Source organism: Orbicella franksi, chromosome 2 (assembly GCF_964199315.1).
Source record: "Orbicella franksi chromosome 2, jaOrbFran1.1, whole genome shotgun sequence".
In the NCBI taxonomy this organism is placed as follows: domain Eukaryota; kingdom Metazoa; phylum Cnidaria; class Anthozoa; order Scleractinia; family Merulinidae; genus Orbicella; species Orbicella franksi.
In genome coordinates, this window is record NC_138146.1 from 20,788,833 (window position 1) to 20,811,326 (window position 22,494).

Sequence of the window (22,494 nt, forward strand, 5' to 3'; positions counted from 1 at the left end):
GTGAAGTAATCAACATGACACGAGCGTGGGACAAAGAAAAATTCTGAGTCCCCGACAGGAATCGAACCCATGACCTCCTGAACACCGGGCGGGCGCTGTATCCACTGAGAGTTCTCGTAGCTCAGTGGATACAGCGCCCGCCCGGTGTTCAGGAGGTCATGGGTTCGATTCCTGTCGGGGACTCAGAATTTTTCTTTGTCCCACGCTCGTGTCATGTTGATTACTTCACCTTCACATTTCATTACCGAGCTTAAAATTCACCATCTTTATTAACTTATCAATAAGATTACTATTTAAGGTGGTATGGCACCCTGAAATGGACCAAAAAGTTTGTTTAAATGTGGTGAAGAAAGATCAATTCTGTGCTATTGCACACAAGAAGAGAAATTAAATTTCTAGAGTTTTACTCAAAATGATTGCTATGGAAACCAGCCACAGCCTTTTGAGGTAGTGTTTTACAGTATTGACACCAACACTTCCTGCTCTTTTACAAAACAAGATTTGACTGTCAAATAGGCATATCATGTAAGTTTCTGTTTTGTTCTGTGCAATGAACCTAAGTTTTGACAGTTAACTGTTATTTTCAGTGCTTTTTACAGGCTTTATTTGGAGATAACATTTTTTTACCACACCCAGTGGACAAATCATTTCATGTCACATGACAAACGTTAAAATGTTACGATTTTTTTGGTTTATAACATCACGACACTATTGGTTTTTGATGAGCCCAAGTTTCGGGAATTCCACTTAAAAACCTTGCAAAGTAGAAATGTTGGCACGAAGTCAGTCGTTACAAAAGTAAACTTTTGAGAAAAATGCACTTTAAGTTTCTTACACGAAATATTAAGCATTTAACAAGCCACAAATAGCGAGGGGGGGTGCAGATTGGATCTCAGGAGAGGGGGTGCAATGGTTGTTCCATTTTGTAAAAAGTTACCACAGTTGTGGGAAATATTCCTTTTCATAAGGGAAATAATGGAGCCTGTGATGGCAAAGCTTTTCACAACTAATCATACCAATCGAGTTGTTCATGTCTTTAAAGTTTTTTCTAAATAGTTTCGTTCATATTTGTTTAAACTAAACTATATTGTGGTCACATTCTTATAGCTAACAGTTGTTGCTATGGCTGTTGCTACGTGAAAAAATTTTTACCACTGTGTACTTTCCTTAAATTTCACACTCATCTCGAAGAAAATTCGGCAAGATCGTTTCAGAGTTTTTTTGACAAGTCCTCAAGGGTCTTAAGTCTGGTATTTCCAAGAAAGTGAATTTTTCATGAACATTGCCATTTTTAAGGTACCATATTACCCCCTTAATATATGTTTTCTTCTTCATGGGTGTAATTTGGCCCTTATTTGAGTAGTGGCTGTAATAATAAGCTGGCCATAAAGCTGGGTTCCACTGTGTACACATAACCATTTACAACTGACTAACGGCTTGTAGCTATCATGAAGAATAACTAGAAAACTGAGGCTTATACCCAAAATCAAAGAATGGTGCAATCAGACATGCCGTGAGGAAAAGGCAAAAACAGGGAGGAAGACACCCAAGCAGTGTCTCAGGTTCACATCATCTTCAGTGGTAGGATTATACCACAGTAGTAGAAGTCGCAGGAAAAGTTTGGCACTAAGAACACGACCTGCTAACAACAATTTAGCCGGTCCCTCAGCAGCTACATTGTGGAGGTCATGTAAAATAAGAGGAAGGAATATTTGAAACTCTTGTGCTGACTGTGTTTCTTTTCAATGGAAACAGTCGGAGGACAAATGTCATCGCAGGCGGGGGTTATTGCGTGATAACTGTCCTGTGAGTTTTCACATGACGTAAAGTATCCAATAAAATTGCACCAAAATTAATGGGTGGGTTATAATGAAAGATATGATCAAAAACATGAAAATATATTTTCTTAATATTTGAAACTCTGTTCAATGAACTTGATAACTTGATAAAAATGTTCTCGGAATTTCAGATTTAATTTTTTCCAAGTCCAAAAAGAATTACAATAGCCATGTTGTACTGTAGCATTGATAATAAATAATGACCTGTTCTTGCTAGAATTCCATTATTTGGGGATTATCCACATAGCCAGTTCTGTAGCAAGTAGACTAAAGAAAAAGATGCAATATATGTTTGACTCCAATCCTCTCTCTATTAGTTGGATTAATAACACATTCAAGCAATAGGTCAGTTTTACAAGGTGCATTATACAGTACAGCCTGCTTAACCTTGTAAATGAGTCCTGGGCAAGACTAACCAAACTGTGCTAACACATAACTCTTTTATTTCAGACAAGAGCACAAAGCAGAAGTCAAAGGAAGATCATCTAGATCTTTTGTTCTTCTCATCTCCTTTTTCTTATTACTTTTTACTTCAGCATGTCAACACTAGGGTTCAACCCAGACGAAGCCAGCAGGACAAAAAGGCGTGGTCACTTCCTGTTATTCCTAACGTCCTAAATGAGGAACAATGCTAGTTTGTGACAAGGAATTTTGCATTTTCTAAACTTTTGTCTTGTCAGTTTATTAAGTAGTATTTTTAATTATAAATAGTGTTGATTTTTTGCAAGGCTTTTGCACAGGGGATTGTGTTGTGTTCAAAGTATCTGTCTTCTTAACTGTCATCTCAAGTGAATTCAGGATGAGATTGTGTCCCGGGAGGTACTCTACAAATTCCTCTACTGGGAGGCTCCACCCCAAGGTCCAACCCCTTACCCTTTTGTATACCATTTTGGCAGAAAATGTACCCCTTTCACATACTTTCATAACTGACCTGTATTTGTGACTAAATCACCAAGAAAGGAAGTCTTCTTGTCATATTCATGTAGTACCTGATAAATGAAATGAAATCTCCCGTACCCCTGTATATACCTTAAACCTGATAAAGGTTTAAGGTTTGGGTGGAGCCTCCCTGTATAGACCATTATACGGAGTACCCCCTGGGATTGTTTGAAACTTCCAATTGCCATCATTCTGAACTTTTTATATATTATGGGAATATAAGAACTGACAGGGTGAAAATAATATTACATTTACTTCAGAAGTAAAACGAAACCTTTTCCAGCAATTTGGTACTTACAGACCTTGGAAAAATTCATTAGTTTAAAATCCAATTGGTTCTTTTATATCCTGATTCAACTTTTTGTTTCCTGTGACTCCAACCCTTATCCAGTGGTTACAAATTCGTAGCACAGTCAGTAATATTGTGCTATGCTGGAGAAAATATTTTAAATTGTAGTATACATGTACCTTTGAGATCTAATATTGTTACCTAGGTAGGGCAGTCAGTGAAATAATCACCAATCTTGTTTCCCCTGAGTGAATTACATTTCACAAAGAGATTGTTGGCAGCATTTACCATACTCATAGTTTTGCTAATCAGAATGCTATGGGTGTTAAACAAAATGTGTTTTTGATTTGGTTTGAATCATAATGTTCAGAGCACCTCCAGTAGGAATTTACAAGGCTAGTGCTTATTCAACTGACTGGACAACATTTTCAATTTTTAGTTACAAGGTGTACATGTCTTTGTTATTTTTATTTGGTTGTAAATACTGTTAGAACGAAATATTTGTCCAGACTACAGTGTCATTTACATATAGTATTTTGTGGGTACATTCTCACTGACCAGTTTCTTGTTCACACTAAGTTTAGTGTGAGGCAAATAGCAACAAGGCAACACCGTAGATAGTAGGATTTTATATATATTCAGGGAACCGAGGTAAATACTCAGTCATGTTTTTGCTGGTTTGCATAGTTTATTAGTTATACTGAAAGTGTACAATAAAAGAGTCAACTTCAATTCAATTCAGTCAGGCTGCTGAATTGAAACATTCTCTTATGGGTAGAGGTAGAAAGAATGGGTCATTCATGGGGGGGGCTTTGCTACATATGCAGGCATAATTTTTGCCAGGACTGAATCATGTTGGTGTCTTTAATCTTTCCCATTGGCTCATCTTGATATGCTGTAATTAACTTTCACCTTTCAAAGCATATTTTAAAATTCCACTTTAAGACTTAAATCTAATTACCGTGTGAGCAGTCGGTTTCTCCCACGTAGTAGAAATCAGCTGCTCAGAGGATAAAAATGTAATAAGTTATTATGTGTAAGTTACCACCGCGACTGATACTCAAACTTCGATATCCATACTCTGATTACAAAGTTGATTGCACAAAGGGGGAAGGAGAATTGATAACACAAGTTACAAAAAACATGCTGCAGAGCGTCTTACCGGTAATTGTTTTGGACATTTTTTAGACCAACTTTGCTCAAATAATGAAGCAGAGTATAGTTTTCTTTGTACAGATGTCCCCAAACCTCAATTTGCTAGCCCATGACACCAAGTAAAGGTGATGAGTGTTCACAATACCCTCAGTATTCAACTATAACCACTATGCACAATGCCTAGTGAACAGGGAAGACAGCCGAAATTCCAAGCGAATATTCAGTATAGTTATGCAATGCAGCGAATACCATTCAAATAACAGTACAAATATACAGTGATATCGTACAGTTATTTGTACAGTAGAAAACCTGTTTGTTGCAGAGGTCGGCACATGCACACAACTGTCACACTCTCCCTCTTTCATTGATAAATTTATTGACTACAGCAGTTGGATAATAAATCTCTTATTAGATGTTTTGGCATGTAGTATCGCTGTATATTTTAACTCGTTTGTATACCGCACAACTCGTAAAAACATGCAGCGATACTACACACCAAAACATTTAATAAGGTATATATATTCATAGTGCATTTTATGCAAGGGAACTTGATAGTAACCTTTAGATTTCTTAAGGGTTTAAGAAATGGCATGAGTTAAAACAATTTCAAGGCAACTGGACAAGTTTCATTTTGGTTGTTTATTTTTTCATTTAATCTATGTTAACTGAATATCCTACAGGTTAGGAAGGATGTACAAGGTTTTGAAAATTTTAAGTTATTCAAGAAGTGTTGAAAATAATGTATTAAATATTGCTAGGTGGAAGCAAAACCAGGAATCCAGCCTCTTTATCTAACAGTAATCTTTAGTAAGCTTCCAACTTGGAACAAAGATTTTGAGAAACTGGGAATTTAATATCAACTTCCGTATACTGTGCTGACCGGTTCCTTTGTTTACAGATGCACCATTTGAACTCAACAAAGGGCATCTGTGAACTGGGCTACTCATACTCATTTAAAAGTTAAACAAAAACTTCAACTGTAAATGGGAGGGGCCTCATTTCATGCAAATTTTATCTCATTCAGCGGTGAAATAAATGGCACTTGATTGACTCAAAGTTTGGACAGAATGCTGTGATTGGTCACTTGAAGTTCACGTTGACAGGATAAAGCACGCAACCTACATGTGCATTAGGCACATGCTTTATTAACAGTTAAAATCCTTCAAGTCACAAGTTTCAGGGTACACAAGTCCTTAAAAACATTTCAGGAAATTGTAATAGACTTCATCCCTGCACATTAGGTGGTAAGTACTTAGCTAGGCATTATGCTTCTCGCTTCTCCCCTCTCATGTTTTCAAACAATCATGCACGCTCATAACTCAAAAATACATGTGCAGTTTGACATGCTAACTGTTCCCTTAGTAAGGTAGTATTAAGTATTGTTTGCACTCTTGCTTCACTGTAATATTTACAAGCTGAATATCAACAGGGTTTTAAAGAGTAAGGTAGCAAATGAAGTCTTTTACCTTCTGTGTTTAAGAAACGCCACCTAAATTTCTTGCACATTTGACACATGATTCTGGAATGTGTCGATTAGTTAAATACATCATCAGCATCATTGCTAGAAACGTTTTCCTTTTCACTGTTGTCATCCTCTGAATCTATCATGGTCTTGGATTTTTTGCTAGTATCAATCTTACTTTTCCTATGAAAGAAAATTAACATATATTAGAAATACATGTGAAAGATGATCATTTGTTTCAAGTCTCTTGCGCTAGATCCCTTGAGAAGTGAAGATGTAAAAAAAGGAAAATGCACTTAAGAATGTGCAATAAACTGTCTGCTTATATTAACTGACACTAAATTGGGATCATTTTAGCAGGTAAATACCTTGACAAATTATAATCTAATATACAGCAAATGTGCAATGAAGGAAATCAATGTTATTAGTGTTATGTGTAACCAGTTGAATCTATTAATTTGAATGCAACAAACATTGTACAGTATACCTGCTAGATCTTGTACATCTTGCCGGTGTTTCTACACTCATCATGCTTGAAGGACTGTTTTAAAACATGGAGAACAAGAAGGTAAATGTAGTCTGTAAAAGGTTTGTGGCTTTCGTGGATCTACATTTTGTGCCTTGCCCAATTAACTTACACTGACAGTCTGTGTATCTTGTCCAAAAAACACAACACATGAATTTTGGCTGGGTTAAAGTTTTACTTGCCTTTCAATTTGCAGTTTCAAATATTAGTATGGCACTACCAAAGACCCCCCTCCCTCCCCCTTTGACAGTACAAATATTTACCTGAGTTCTGTATCTCTTGCAGTTGATTTTGCTCCTTGTTTCTTACTCTTTGTTCTTGATTTAGTTTTTGGCAGTTTATTCTGTTCTTTGGTTTTGTTTAGGACTTGAGGACTTTCCTCCACGAGAACTGCTAAATAATAAATGTACTAACTGTCATCAAAGTAATACATATTCCTACCATACATGAGCTAACGAGTTTCTGCCATTAGGGGTATACTCCAGTGCTACCAAGATTAATACCCTAGACTGAGTATGTCTGATTCCAAGATTTGGACTAGCCAAACTGATATGAACACCATGAATCTGCATCACTGGGACAATGTAAAGTTATGAATTCAAAATGTTCTTCCTATGAATTCTTCCTATGAATTCAAAATGTTCTTCCTATTCACCTCTTTCCACTCTCAGTCTCCTGTTGCACTCCCTAAGTTACAGTTTAACAATTATAACACTTACCACCATGGGCTCCTGCCTCCTCTGTGTTACAGCCAACATGCGTCTGTTGAGCAGATTCAGTCTCTTGGGAAAGACCGTTATTTCCCTTCAATCTCTCACAGGTGTCTGCATCATTTACTGCTGTTGTCTCGTTTCTCTCATTGGTGTCTTCTGTTTCCTCTGTATTTGCTTGTGTGTCTTCTTCAGGTTCTGTCTGTGAAAAAACATCATCTGCAAAGAGAAAATGCCCTTAACTTGAATGCCATTTTAACAAGAATATTATGTATACTGTATACTTGTACACACGGGGGCTGAAGTTAGGTCACAACTTGCTTAAGAGTGGTCAGGGATGAACTACTCAACACTTTAATTATTGTTTTTTGTGGAGAGGGTGATGTGCAGGGAGGGCAGGTTTTCTGAGCAGGAACCTATGTCAAGATTTTTTCTTCCCATCCTTTGGGCATGCAAAAACATTTTCATTCCATTATATGAAGCTAAAAGTAACAGGGCTTGTTCAAAGCAAAGTTTCCTGCTTTGGTCTGCAGTGTGAACTAACAATAATCGATAATCCCATATAGGAAGGGATGGGAAGGAGGAAGAATCTGTTGAAGATTTGAGGACAGACTTTCTGTTTGCTTCCCATATACATGTGTAAAACATATTTTTTTTTGCACTCAGTGGAATTAATAACAGTTAAAATAAACAGGAAGTTGGTGAGTTATCATTGAAAATGGTGCCAAATAAGCTAATACTATCTACTTCAGCTCTGTATTTGCAGACCCATTGTTGAAAGATAAATTTCTATTTCTCTGCATGCATTGCAGACCTAGGGAAGCGAGCTAATGATACAGCTGCATAATCATACAATAATCATCAAATCCAACATAACACCATGCATGGAGCTAAGGCACCTAATCTCACCATCACCACCATCATCATCAAGAGAGTCTGTAATGATCTCCAACATTTTGTGAAATTTGTTCAATGACTTTGCAGATGCAGCATCTTCAATTTCCTAAAAACAAAACATGCCCTAGATTACCTCATTACTGCAAGTAGAACATATCCCATTTGAGCTATTGTTTACTCATTATAATTATTGAGGAGAGGGAAAAGTGTAAAAAGTATCAAATATTTAAGCTTATAAATACTTAAGATTCATGTAGAAACATCAGAACATTGTAAAATCTCAAGCTTTAACTTGTATTGTTAAGGTTGAAAAGTTGCAGCTTTCCAGACATCATTGCACAGCCCAGGTTGTTGCTAAAAGGGCCGCAGGGAGATGGTACAGGGTCAGCAGTTTTTTATTACAATTATCTCTGCTATTCCCATTCTGTCACTTCCAGACTCCCAGGCGAATTCTTCACTTCCATACTTTCCTTTTCCACTTCCTTTATGCTTTCCTGCCCACCTGCCCACTCTCATCTCAACCTTAAAGACCCAAAAGTACCTCAATCATTCTTGCAGTGAGGATTTTCATTTCCTTGACTGTAGACTGTGCACAGCCAGTCAGGTCCATCATGGGAAGTGTCTTGCACAGAATCCGTACACCAGGAGCATCAGGACAAGACAAGACTTCATTTGCTACTGCAAGGCTCAGAGAGGCATGAATGCTGCTAACCTAAATTATGAATAAATACTGTATATCAGAAAGAAATATTCCTTTTTCAGATCTGCACTGTGTGATAACTATAACCAAGGCCACTTGAGAATGATGGTGGGTAATTTGTTGAGCCCTATACATGGTGGTTAAAGCTTTCACGTGTACAGTACAGGACATTTCAAACATTTGAATCCAATAAATTATTTTCAAGATAAAAAATGTACCTCAGTAGTATCTATGGAATTTCCTTGCTTCTTTAAGTGTTTAGAGTTTGTTAGATGCACCAACAACTCCGCGACATTGTTGATGTTAACTGATGCCAATGGAGATGACACAGGAGCACTGAATAATGTCTTTAGGGTTGGAAGGAATGCCTCTTCTACTAGTTCCTGGTTTGTCCTGGGTGGTACAGTTCATAATAGGAGCAACAAATATACATGTAATCAGAAAATGATTTTATAATCCACTCTGATTAGGTTACAAGTTTATAATACAAAATGGTGCTTTGTAATCCAGCCCTATTTCAGATCATAATGACAATGGTGATGATGACGACAGCAACAACAATGGTAATATGATGATGATGATGATGATATGGAACAAGATAATATATCTCACTCTAACTAAACCCTTGCAACACATATTTTTAAATTCTGTGCATATCAAACTTATAGGCAATGTAAGAAAATAAACGAAAACATCTCTAAAATGCTGCCCCCTGCTGAGCAAAAGACTGATAATAAGATTACTATTTAAGGTGGTATGGTACCCTCAAATGGACCAAAAAGTTTTTTTAAATATGGTGAAGAAAGATCAATTGTGTGCTATTGCACTCAAGAAGAGAAATTAACTTTCTAGAGTTTTACTCAAAATGGTTGCTATGGAAACCAGCCATGACCTTTTGAGGTAGTGTTTTACAGTATTGACGCCAACACTTCCTGCTCTTTTACAAAACAAGATTTGACTGTCAAATAAGCATATCATGTTTTGACAGTTAACTCTTATTTTCAGTGCTTTTTACAGGCTTTATTTGGAAATAACCTTATTTTTTTACCACACCCAGTGGACAAATCATCTCATGTCACATGACAGACATTAAAATGTTATGATTTTTTTGGTTTATAATATCACGACACTATTGGTCTTTGATGAGCCCAAGTTTCGGGAATTCTACTTAAAAACCTTGCAAAGTAGAAATGTTGGCACGAAGTCAGTCGGTACAAAAGTAAACTTTTGAGAAAAATGCACTTTAAGTTTCTTACACGAAGTATTAAGCATTTAACCAGCCACAAATAGCAGGGGGGGTGCAGATTGGATCTCAGGAGAGGGGGTGCAATGGTTGTTCTATTTTGTAAAAAGTTGCCACAGTTGTGGGAAATATTCCTTTTCATAAGGGAAATAATGGAGCCTGTGATGGCAAAGCTTTTCACAACTAATCACACCAATCGAGTTGTTCATGTCTTTAAAGTTTTTTCTAAATAGTTTTGTTCATATTTGTTAAAACTAAACTATATTGTGGTCACATTCTTATAGCAAACAGTCGTTGCTATGGCCGTTGCTACATGAAAAAACTTATACCACTGTGTACTTTCCTTAAATTTCACACTCATCTCGAAGAAAATTTGGCAAGATCATTTCAGAGTTTTTTTGACAAGTCCTCAAGGGTCTTAAGTCTGGTATTTCCAAGAGAGTGAATTTTTCATGAACATCGCCATTTTTTAGGGTACCATATTACCCCTGTAATATGTGTTTTCTTCTTCATGGGTGTAATTTGGCCCTTATTTGAGTAGTGGCTGTAATAATAAGCTGGCCATAAAGCTGGGTTCCACTGTGTACACATAACCATTTACAACTGACTAACGGCTTGTAACTATCATGAAGAATAACTAGAAAACCGAGGCTTATACCCAAAATCAAAGAATGGTGCGATCAGACATACCGTGAGGAAAAGGCAAAAACAGGGAAGAAGACTCCCAAGCAGTGTCTCAGGTTCACATCATCTTCAGTGGTAGGATTATACCATAGTAGTAGAAGTCGCAGGAAAAGTTTGGCACTAAGAACACGACCTGCTAACAACAATTTAGCCAGTCCCTCAGCAGCTACATTGCGGAGGTCATTGCTCTGCAAAAAAAAGAGAGAATTGTTTCTGTCAAATATAAACGTGTGTTGTTTACAGGGCTCAAAAAAAAGTGCCGTCTGGTCATTGCAGACAAGTAGATTTTCCTGCTGGGCAAGTAACTTTTATTCTCAGGGTCCAGGCAAGTTGTCTGCCAAGTGAATAATAAAAAAAGTAAACTAAGGTCTTGTCAAGGGCAAGCAAAATTTGAGAGCTGCTTGTCTGAAGGGCAAGAACTAAAGAAAATATATTAGTTTAACACCTGCAGTAAGTTCACTTCAGTGGTTATAGCCTTGAAAACTGAAATGTAAACTCAAGTTAAAAGGCTTCATCGAGGCTGTACCTCACTCTCTAAAATTCCTGTAAGTATTGTGAGCACGCTTGCAGCAGTATCTGTATCAGGTGCTTGGCTCTCTTCTACATGATCATCATCCCTCTTCTCGTCATCTTCTTCGCCTTCTTCATTCTCGTCATCTTCATTGTCCAACTTTTCCTGTTCTGAGTCATTAGTGCTTGGTTCATTGTGTTCCAGTTCAGGGACTGAAGCATTCACTTTGAAAGCCTCAAGACCAAATGTTAGAAGAAGGTCAAAAACAATCTGGAGAGCTGTGACTCGTACAAGCTCTTGGTCAAGTTGAGCTACCTGACAAAGGAAAAGAAATGAAACAACAACTTATATCAAACGAGAGCTTTAGCAAATATCCAACTAACTCATACAAGAAGTTGCAATGGATTTTGATGTTTCCAGTAATAATAGCCAGCACAAGAAATGTTTGATATTTAATCATAAAAATTTGTTACCTGAAGGAAAAGTACCAGATGGGTTCGAGCAAATTCACAAGAGAGTAGAGCACATAAGCCCAAGCATTTGACTGCCATGTTGCGCACTAAAGGATCTTCGTTCTGTACACCTGGAAGGATCTACAATTCAAAGGGAAAAACACTCCCAGTCAAAACTGTGATTGGCTTATTAATGCTAACTTCAGCACTGTTAAATTGATTACCACAATGGAAAAGTCTCAAAATTACCAGTGTTTGAACCAGAGTGGTGAGAGTTGGGTTCAGTCCACTTGTTGTCACACCCTGAAGCATCTCAGATGCGATAGTGAGACATTTAAGTAGAGTATCAGGATCATCCTGACAGATAAAAGGAAATACACATTATTAAGCAAATTAAGTGACTCAATTGTCATACATGGGTTCAGTTTAAATATCCAAGATTAGTGGCCCTTGGTCATATTTACAGGTGGGACCTCTAGGGTCAAGCTCAAGATTTTAAAGGTACGAAATAAGCTAAAATTCCTTTCAGCTTTAAAAGAAATGGCACATGAAAGAAAGCATGTCATCTTTATTTTATTAATACCAAGTTATCAAAGACATGAAGGTCAGCGTGTGGTAGTCTCTTTTAAAGCATCTCTCTCCAATGCTTCAATCTCAGCCTCTTTTAGTGTGGCTAAATATGATTTAGGCAAAGTTAGAATCAAACCAATGCAGTCAGCGGTTTCTCCCTTCACACAATGTGACCTGCAGAGCAGCCCTCTGGAGACTTGCAGGGCTATTGTGTTTCATTGAATTACACGTGCAGTGCTGTTAGCTGATCGTTGCGGGTCATTTGCTCTGTGTTTTAGTGAATCTTTGTGGATTCTCGCCCCTTCCTCTCCCTCCCTCTTGGTTGCTGGCCTCTTGGTAAGTATGGGTCAGGCAAGTGGGTTCCACTGATTCATTTAGTGTGACGGTGCAGTTAGTGGCCGCTTCTGGGGGTGGTTCCCACTTCCAGGGTTGCCATGGATACCTCCCCTTCAGCTCATGGCTTCTGCTCCCTGCTAACCTTTCAGGCACCAGTTCCCAAGCTCATCTATTTGTGATGAGTTTAAGAGAAGTGTTTGTCACGATGATGAAAACAAAGGCTCCTAATGCACCACTAGACACATGTAACTCATTTTCCAAAGAAATCTGTTTTAAAAATTTTGACTTCAGAGAAACACTGGAAATTTACCTTTTCTTCCCTGATAGTCTGAGAGAAGGAGTTCTCCTTTGATTCAAGTATTTCCTTCTGCTCCTCCAGTTCTGTAATTTGTTGCTTCAGTTCAGCTGCCCTTCCAAAATCTTGGTTTGTCACACACTGTTCCATCTCATCACGGAACTGGTTCAGCTTGACACGGATTCCAGCAACCTAACAAATTAAATGTAGTTGGTAAAAGTACAAAGTGCAGTGTTCAAGTATAAACAGCTGTTTTGTCAATGTTCCTAAAAATGAGTCAGTTTACAAGATCATAATAATATTTCACCTCCTAGATGCCAGATAAGATTTCTATCAACTGCTGGACAAACTACATTTATTTACTGACAATACCATGTTATTCATGTAATCTACATGTACATCAAGTATGGCGAATCATGCAATTATTCACTATACCTGTACGTCTTCCCTATAAATAATTAAATGACCATCAGGAATCAGACACTGTAACTAAAATTAAAATAAAAACACCACTTGAAATAACCTTCAGTTCCCACTGCCGTTTTTCCTCCTTGGTCTGAGCAGTTTCAATCATGACAATGGGTTGCCTGACATCAGCAATGATTTCAACAAGTTCCTGGATTCTGTTGGCTTCCTCTGGCTGAACGTCCATGTACCTGGAATGAAGTACATCAACTAAAGATTCCGGAATCTCTGGTAGTACCAACAGGTCATGAAGCATCTGACCAAGGTTCTTCCTGGAAAACAAATACAAAATACATGTATTCCAATGGTTTTGTTTTGACTCATGAAGTATGTTTCATGCTGAAGGAATTTGGGGACAGCTAGGCCAATATCCAGTGAGGGGGGGGGGTACTCCCATGTGTTAGCTATATGGGTAATGCACTGCTGCTGTGGCCGGAGCCAATGTGGCTCATGATGAGCTCACTACATACAGGTAGCTCCCCTTACTAATGGGATACTTGTCCATGGCCCCACATTTTGTCAGATACTTCTTGAAAGTAATTAAAAATGTTTTCCCCAAGGACACAACATAAAGACCCCTGCAAGGGCTTGAAACAAAGCATGTCACCCAGTCTGGAGTCTAGCACTCACTGCAGTTGTTAATCCTTATGTTTCCTCATTTTAGAAGATTATGTAACTAAGTCTTGAAAAAGTACATCAGTGTGCTATAATTTATGTAGGTTGCTATCCCACATGTACCTTCCAACTTCATCAGATAGGTCCACAACGCCCATCAATGACAAAAGTTGTCTGCCAATAAATATCTGTTGACCTTCTGAATAATCTTGTTCTGGGGGTGTCCCGCATAAGCAGCTGTCCACATACCTGAAACAAAGCTTCACATATCAGCATTAACAAGCACATACATTACAATAAATAAACATGTAATACATGATAACATAGGCCTGCAATGCATGCAAACAGAATCACAACAGATATGGCTTCTGTATGCATTGCGTGCCTGTAATGATATGCAAGTTAATGCAGTGGCATTGTTTATAAAGCTTATTGCTGATCACTGAAATAGCATAATTTATTTTTTGTGATTCATACCCCTGAATATATTTGCAAAACCCTGATACTTCAGGGAGAAGCTCATCCAGAAGTGCTTCACCATCTGTGCCCATGGACTTGAAATGTTCTCCAAGGCATCTCCAATAGAATGCTGTCTCAGCATCAAGGGTTTCATAGCTGACTCTCACTGGGCCTTGCTCCCCTCGTTCTTTCTTCAAGGAATCAATGTAAAACTTTAAATCTTCCTTTGGCAATCCTACAACAAGAAAAACAGAATTATACCATGTAAAATTTGTGCTAATATTTGGTACAAATATGTATCTTCTGGTTACATGTTTGCTATGGACTGCCTTCTTACTGCTTTGTGACAAGAATGTTTGATATTTCAGGTAATTTTAGTAGATATACTTACAGTTGTAACTCCACTTGAAGGGACTAAGCCAGCATATTCCTGCTCCCCTTTGATGGGGTGCTCATCCATTAGTCAGAGTTACACTATAGCTTGTTAAAAGTTTTATGAGGTTTCCCAACAACTCACCTCTCTCCATTATTTAACACTCCAACAACCCTAACCAGGATTAGTATAACTCAGAGATCAAAGATCAACACACAACCATTTGGTTAAAGTGATAGAGAAATGATAATAGCCTACTGACCAACTAGTTAATTTTTTGGAAAACTTGTGTAATCAGTTGATACCTGCGAGTACTGTTTTCAAAGCTAATTCAGCTACTTCTGTACATCCTTCCACATCTAAGCACTTCAGGAGTCTGACAACATCATTGTCAAAACTTTTCAGCCACCCATTAAGAAGTTCCTTAGCACAAACGTCCTTGATTGATTCTGATCTGTCATGCAATCCATTGGAAAGCAGCTGCACACGCTGAGCAATGGTTAATGACTTGATGTTCACTTTTTCTGCTAGAACGCGATAAGCTAACTTCCTCACTGACTCCGTAACGTCTTGGGTTCTCCCTTAAAGCAAGAAGCAAGAAGTTGATTTATTCAGGGCAGTCATTTGATTTTATCACTGAAGGTTCTGAATTGAACATGGGCAACAATAATCCCTTTCCCCTATCCCCACTGATCAGTTTTGATCCTATCTTGACCATGCAATGCTATCTTTTCAGGAGAGATCTAGAGTGTGACAGAGAGAGGGCCAAAACTAGACTATAGACCCTTTGCATATATGGCACCTAAATTTGAATAATAATACTTATAGTAATACTTATAGTAATACATCCTACGCCTCGTATTCATGTGGAAATCCTTTGTCTGGAAACATTAAGTACAAGGCTTAGGATGCACAAAGTATTGTTATTAAATTTAGGCGCCTTTTATGCAAAGGGTCTATCGTGCAAAAGGGTTTCCATCAGACTCCTGTAAAAGCTCTGTGACTTTAGTAATGGGAAACAGTACCAGCGCTTGGGAACATAAATGGAAATGATTAACTTCCAGTAAATTCAATATATATATGTACCTATTATTCCCTCTAATGTGTGAGAAGAAAGAGCGATATTCAGCAGCACAGCTCTACGTACTTCAGCACTGGAGTCATTGGACATGAGTTTTAAATATGTAGATAACACAATACACTCTGGATCTGAAGGGTCCTGCAGCCTGGAGATTGCTGCAACAGCCTGCACCCTTACTGCAGGGAACTTGTCATGGAGGCGTGTCAACATGCTGTCAAAGATTCTCTCTGCGAGTTCATCATCAATCGCAGCATCATCACCCAGGTTATTCAACAGTTTGTTGATAAGCTGACAGACGCGGAACCGTACTGCTTTGTCTTGAGCATCATGGGAGTCCAGTAGAAATGTGAAGATGAAATCAAGGAAGATGTTGCCATCATCGTCTTCATCATCAGTTGCTTGGCCATCCTGTGTGAAACAGTGTTAGAAGCTTGATCAGAAGGCACCACCGACGATTACTTCTCTCTACAACTTGCCCACAACAACTCCCAATGGGTAAAAAAACACTCACAAAATTTAACACTTTGAGGGTTTCCCTTGCTTATTAGTCTCTTTAATTCATATTTACGTTTTATTCCCTGCAAAAACATCAAAACTTTGAGCAAATACCTGAAATCGTGCTTTAAATACAATTTTCCCTTGTAACGCGGTGAGAAAAGGTCTATAATTTGGGTTTTTTACAGGAGTGCACTGTTCGAGAGAAAGGGGGGCAGAATGTTAGCAGTCATTTTTTCAGTCATACCTTCTGAACTTGAGCCGTACGGTGATCTTTCAACGTCGCATACTTAGCCACAAATTCGATTACTCTTTCTACAGCAGGTTCTCTGTTAAACACCACCATAGCATGTTTCAAATGCCACAGAAAGCCCTCCTGAAATTCATCCTGTGAGGACTTGTCATGGAGCTTTTTCAGTACCGTCAAGAGTTTCTTGTGGTGTTGAAAACCACGCTGCGCCTCTTCAAAAACACTTCTTACACTGTCATACCGGGAAGGCATAGCGGAAAGGTCCAAATACGATCTGCAAATAATTGAAATTGATAGTGGGAAAACAAACTTGTCTATTTCACAAACGTTCGTTCGAAAAATGGCGCCCAAATCACAGCCCAGACTTCCCGCAAAATTTCACGGACAAACTGGAGACTAGTACCTAATCTATCCTCATAACATACAAAAAAAAGATGGCGGTCAACTTGAAAGTTTATTTAACTCCAATTCCTTTCCTTTTACTGACTTATTATCTGCTATTTTCTGGAAGAAAAGCGACTAGAAGGAACGATACACACAAAGGGAGACAAAGTGGCTCTGATAGTAACAAAAGGAAGTCAGAATGTGAGTCTAATTTCCACGTTGTTGACGGAAACTGCGTTCGTTGCCCGCGCGGTCAATTTAGTTTTCACGGTTGGATTACCTGTTTACAGTGGTTAGATTGTACCAACATTGCTCTTGATGTTAGAACACGGCGTCGAATTGGAATTCCTGGTCATCTAAATGCCGTAAAAGAAGTTTACCTGGCAGACTGGCATGGGTATGATGTGGTATATAGTAAATGCGCTAGTCACTTGTATTACGAAGATTGTCTACATGGAATGCATATGGTGGAAGGTCTTCAAGGAAGCGAATTTGTTGTTCAACTCATTGGCATATGCTACAGTGACAGCCTAGAGGTAGACACTTCTTTGTTTGAGCTTACTTCGGTGAACGCTAGTTATTTTGATTTCCTCACTCCATTTCAATGATGACGTCTTATTTACAGAAGTATAAACTACAAAGACTGAAATACTTTGTACTGTCCTACCAGTCATACACACTCTCTCTTCTTGAACTCTAGGTTATGTAGGTAAAGTTTCTTAAAGCACTCAGACCTTTTTTTAAACTATACGTGAAACATGATCACCTGTATAAGAATAACCCAACTTACTACGAGTTACATGTATAACCAAGGCAGTAGTAGTGCTTCACTGTTCCACATAGTTTACCATTTGCGTATAGCCATTGTGGTTTTCGGGCTAGTATAAACCCTATCTGGTATGTGATGGTGTGTTAATCATCTTGGTTTCATTATGTACACAGCTATTCATTTTTTTTTTTTTTTCTGTCAAACATTTCTTATCAGATAATAACAGGCTATTACAAGCATGGTTCTGTGGACAAACTTGATGAACTCCTCGATAGACCAGAACTTAGTGAATTCAACACCTTGGAAACAAGATTTCAGCTGTGTATAGACTATGTAAAAATCCTTCAGTTTCTTCATAATAGCCCTCTTGGTATACGAGTCATGTGTGACTCAAATGACATAGTAAAGACTCTCTCACAGTATCTTATCACTGATGACTTTCACCTTGTCGTCAATGATCTTGACGCTTTACCAGAAGTCAAACTCAATGAAGGTGAACTGATCAAGTGTGGACACAGAGAATTGTTTGGGGATTTTGTAGCTCCTGAACAACTCTGGCCTTACGGAGATTCACACCCATTTAATGAGGAAGAAATGCCTGCTTACGATGAGATGATTGACATCTGGAGAATACCAAATGTTGTAGACAAACTGCTTGGCCGAGTTCATAATAGCAATTATGTAAGGCGACTTCTGCTGGGGATTCATGAGTCGTGTAAACAGGAAAATCCTGAAGTGAGACCAACAGCGACTGAGGTTCTTGAAGTATTTTTAAATGTTCAGAAAATTATTAGGGCTGGAATTAGGAAAGATTTGTAAACTTAAAGTAAGTTTTTAGTTGGTTTTAAAAATTTCTTGTGACTTTTTTTTAAGGTTGTATCTTCAGTTTATTTTGATTGTGAAGAAGAGGAACCGGGCTCTCTTCGAAAGGTTACGCCTTGTATTTAGTACTTTAGTGTGTATTCAGTTGTTTCTTTTTCCCCAGAATAATTTATGCTTGGAAAAAGTAGTTTGGATAACTAAGTGAACATCGAGTTCGTCTCTTCTTCAGCTGTAGTTTACCTTAACCAATTTGTGTTGCAGTTTTTTTTGTTATAATTGGGACAAATTTATATTCTAAACATTTTGTATCACATTCAATGCGATACTCAATTAAGATTGTAGGATTTTCATCAAAATAAAGAAGAAACAGGTAGGTGAATAAATATGTAAAGGGAGAGAGGGAGGGAAAGAGGGAAGGAAACATCCGAGGAATGACGCGACTTCCGAAGTACTGATTAAACAATAAAGTATCAGAAACGCGGCAAGTGCTCTTACGACTCTTTCACGAGGATTTACCGACAACACGAACTGTTTCCTGTCGATACTGACTGCGTATGGAACTCTAGTTGAGGCGAACCCTTAGAAAAACGCGAAAATCGCAAAACTATTGACAATGACAAAGATCTTCCTTGCAAAATGGTTTTTATTTCGGCCCTCAACGGCGCGAGCACTGCATTGTGCGTCAAACGCTGAGAACTCAGAAAGAAAACTCAGAGTTTGTACTTCGATTTCTATCGCAAAGATATGTTGTTTAAAAATATTTCTTTCACGAAACCTCTGCATCTCTCCAGAACCAGCTCTCCAGCTGAAGGAAGCTGAAGTGTTTAGTCGATAGCAGTTAATATTTTGAAGGTTAGTCCTTCTTTACCATATGTAACTTCGTCAGACAGCCCAACCTTAGTTTATTTTGCTTTACTGATGTGGCAGACTATTAATTATAACTACTTTGCGACCCTTTCGCAAATAAATGTAGTCTTTTTAAATATTCTTTTCTTTAGCCTCTTCCAGGCGTTCAGTTCTTTTCTTCAGTCAACGAATCAACGTACATATATATATTGTAGTTCAGCTTGTTTTCAAGTAATATAGGCTGGAAACAAATTAACCTGAAAAAACAATTTGAACCGACAACATATACACCTACGGTAATTCAGGACCCTTAAGAATGCTTTGTATTTTTTGACAGAAAAGGACAGCATAAAGAAGCCCATGTACAAGAACAAGGGCTACATGCACAGTCATCATCCTCCTCTTCTTCTTTCTCAGTCGCCAGCAAAAGTTCCTTTTCGCTTTTTGGCATTAAAATCCCAGTGTGTGTTTCAACCGGCTCGTGCGCTCTTCTTTTTATGATTCCGTATTTTCCTCTAATGTCAGTTCGTAGTTTTTCTCTCGACGCTTCCATCCTGTAATGTTTCTTTTTACGATCCCTCTCTTCTTTATTGAGTTCTTTTTCGGCTCTTTCTAGGTCCTTTTTAGTCAAGTTTTCCATGCTGAGTTGTTTTCCCAGGTCACCACTGAACTCTCCTACTCGGCCTGTTACTCCGCTGGCCGCACTGGACACGAGATACTTGGCGGCGAAAGTCGCCATTTTCAGATTCTTTTACTAGAAAATGAGTAAGAAGTTGTCAACGACCAGGAACTGTGGAGGAAAAAAAAACAGTGAAATTATTTCCAGCCACTTACGGTAAACACTACCTTGCCCAGAACGTAGAGCTCCCTTGCATGTGACCCCCCTTCACGAGTGTTTTGTCATTTCATGTACGCTGACCCTTGGTTTGTGTTACTTATCATCAGAGACAACCAAAAATTAAAAAAATATGAGTTACTTAGGATCGACCTCTGGTAACCAACTGATGCCATATCGAGCAAGGAATGGTTACAAAAAAAGTCAGTACTAAAATTGGGAGCGCTAGCGCATTGTAAAAAGGCAAAATGGGAAAATTGCTGCGATAAAACTCATGTGACTGTTGGAAGCAGTTTACCAGAAGGTTTTGCAACCGTTATGCCTACAGTCAGCATGCTGCATGCATAAAACGGCATCCAGTCATGATCAGTTAACAATTCAAGACCTTGCGCTAACAACAACATGCATGTGTCAACGTGCACAAAAGGTTGTTTGTCCAACCTGAGTTAACTGATCTACATCGTGACGAAATCCCGTCATCCCCTAATGGAGGACTGTCGTTTTTCCAGTCTCTTTACTCATTTGCTTACCTTTGGAATGTTACGATGACTAGAGGCTGGAGGAGCTGAATTTAGATTACTGTTTTCTAGGCGACTGACAATCAGTTAACTGACATGCTAATCTCGTTTTGAAAAATACATGCTTTTTTAACGAACTAGAGGCGCCAACAAGTTATGGGCAAAAAATGAACCTGTCGAATGAAGTGTTCAAAGTGTTATGTATTGATGTTATTTATAGCCCCACTTGATTACTGAGCAAAGAAAACAATAGTTTCTTTACATTAAAAAAGACAAAGGAATAATTAAGTCTCATCCACTTGATTTGGTTGGGCTTCTGCGCGAAGAGGAAAAATTCTCAAAAAATGATCATTCCAGTGAAAAAGAGCGACTTGCAGAGCTTTCACGCGCAAAACCACGGAAATAAGGTTGAAGCGCTGAAAATTGATTATGCAAAAGCGGCTTTATTCCTATGTTAAAGGCGATTAAATAACCGTTAAAACAAACCCTTTGGGAATAAACGCTCCAGCGTGATGACCTGTTGTGACCGTTATGATCAGCGACTGTCACAACAGCCAATATAACAATTTGCCAGACTCCACCAGACGGTTGACCCCCGCGCACTAACGTAAATGATCAGAAAAAAAACTTATTTTCACCAGCTAAGTTTTGAATAGCTTGCACCGACGTTATGCAATTTTATTAACATAATAGAGCTGTCATGGCCTTTTATTTTCGATTTTGCGCTATTTATATAATCGATTCTGATCATAAAATAAACGTGCGGATGATCAGTATTTGATTAAAAACATTTTGATCAAATAAGCATAAATTCACTGCTATACATACACAACCAAACTTTAGAAACAGATAAACTGGACAATTTTCCTGCGTGACAGAGAAGGGAAAATTGTAGTCCTCAATGCAGCTTTTCAACTCGCTTATTGTGGCTAATTTACTACTGTTTGATCGAGTATGGAATTTGCATTACTCAGAAAAACAACGCCATTTAGCTGTGTTGTACATTTAAAATAAAGCAGGATTTCTACATGTTCCGAAATAGCGTTGAGCTGCGGTAAACACACTGCTTCAAAACGACAACGGCGAATTCTAAGCAAACTGCCATGGCTAAGTCGAACAGTTTACACAGCTACAAAAACATCAAGGTTTTTAAAATTCACCGCCAACTCACCGCTTAAAACTGTGCACGTCTGTAATTTCCACATAGCAACACAATTTAAACATAAAAGTGCTTTCCCATTTCTATAACAAAGTTGCAATATCAGCTGCTAGTAGATGGCATCAACATCTCGCTGTATCCACGCCAATTCAACTGAGGTTCCCAAAGTTTCGTACGTGCGTCATCGACTTCCAACGCTTTTCCCGTTAAACAAAAAGATACTGGCAACCAAAATTATGCGCATTCACGTGTAACCAAGTGTTCCGCGTCATTGTTTACTCTGTACACAGCCAAGACAACTTAGATAATGCCAAATTTTGGGGCATTTAATTTTCTTTGTCATCGTTCTATAAGATATCAGTAAAACTTTGTGGCATTGTTTTAAGACATTTCTTGGTGCAAGATTATTGTTAGTTATTGAGAGAGCGACAAGGACGCTATAAATAGCAAGGGTCAGTTGCTGCCTGTACCTTGTTGTATAAAAATATCGCTCATGAATTTTCAAAATGTCGTGTTTACGGGGCATGAAATGCGATTATGCCTGGACCAATCATTGCTTGCGAAATTTCCGCTGTAGTCTGACGTAGAGCACTAGAAGCAACCTAACGGTAAACCATTCTTTTGGATAACAGCATCCAAAATGTTCAAGTTGGATTTTGCAAGGCAAAATTCAACTATGCCGTCATTGGATGTCGGCGTTTTTTTGTTGCTTAACACAGCTGCCGTCTGGATGTGTCAGTCTTGAAAGGCTGCTCAACCGAAAGAAAACAAGCAAAACATGTGGGCGGACTGTTTCGAGACTGTTTAAACAATGTT

The 22,494-nt window shown here is 38.3% G+C and overlaps 2 protein-coding genes across 3 annotated transcripts; one reads left to right on the forward strand and one right to left on the reverse strand.

Annotated features, from left to right (window-relative positions):
• Window positions 1-4,860: 4,860 nt before the first annotated feature.
• Window positions 4,861-16,616, reverse strand: LOC145478582 (condensin complex subunit 3-like). 2 transcript variants are annotated; one of them, XM_081456662.1, is made up of 18 exons: window positions 16,343-16,616; window positions 15,606-16,008; window positions 14,825-15,100; window positions 14,165-14,381; window positions 13,811-13,936; window positions 13,131-13,344; window positions 12,623-12,799; window positions 11,656-11,763; window positions 11,428-11,547; window positions 10,970-11,269; window positions 10,450-10,631; window positions 8,735-8,909; window positions 8,358-8,528; window positions 7,829-7,922; window positions 6,929-7,138; window positions 6,473-6,599; window positions 6,171-6,224; window positions 4,861-5,866 (listed from the first exon to the last, which is right to left on the reverse strand). In XM_081456662.1, exons 1-18 carry the CDS (start codon window positions 16,595-16,597, stop codon window positions 5,755-5,757), a joined length of 3,321 nt encoding a protein of 1,106 aa, XP_081312788.1. In that variant the 5' UTR covers window positions 16,598-16,616; the 3' UTR covers window positions 4,861-5,754. The 2 variants fall into 2 exon arrangements, with proteins under 2 accessions (XP_081312788.1, XP_081312787.1); XM_081456661.1 differs by having other exon boundaries at window positions 6,473-6,602.
• Window positions 16,617-16,779: 163 nt separating this feature from the next.
• Window positions 16,780-18,687, forward strand: LOC145478585 (protein O-mannose kinase-like). Its single transcript, XM_081456664.1, has 2 exons — window positions 16,780-17,265; window positions 17,715-18,687. The coding sequence occupies exons 1-2, from the start codon at window positions 16,780-16,782 to the stop codon at window positions 18,315-18,317; spliced, it is 1,089 nt and encodes a 362-aa protein (XP_081312790.1). The 3' UTR covers window positions 18,318-18,687.
• Window positions 18,688-22,494: the final 3,807 nt, after the last annotated feature.

What these genes read in the sequence shown, in the direction of transcription:
- LOC145478582 (XM_081456661.1), bottom strand. Translation starts at nt 16,597, where the DNA reads ATGCCTTCCCGGTATGACAGTGTAAGAAGTGTTTTTGAAGAGGCGCAG. An exon ending in TTTTGCAAATATATTCAGGG is followed by an intron (nt 13,937 to 14,164) that starts GTATGAATCACA and finishes GCTTTGTTTCAG; the next exon opens with GTATGTGGACAGCTGCTTAT. An exon ending in GGAGGCAGGAGCCCATGGTG is followed by an intron (nt 6,603 to 6,928) that starts GTAAGTGTTATA and finishes TTTATTATTTAG; the next exon opens with CAGTTCTCGTGGAGGAAAGT.
- LOC145478585 (XM_081456664.1), top strand. Translation starts at nt 16,780, where the DNA reads ATGGCGGTCAACTTGAAAGTTTATTTAACTCCAATTCCTTTCCTTTTA. An exon ending in GCTACAGTGACAGCCTAGAG is followed by an intron (nt 17,266 to 17,714) that starts GTAGACACTTCT and finishes ATTTCTTATCAG; the next exon opens with ATAATAACAGGCTATTACAA.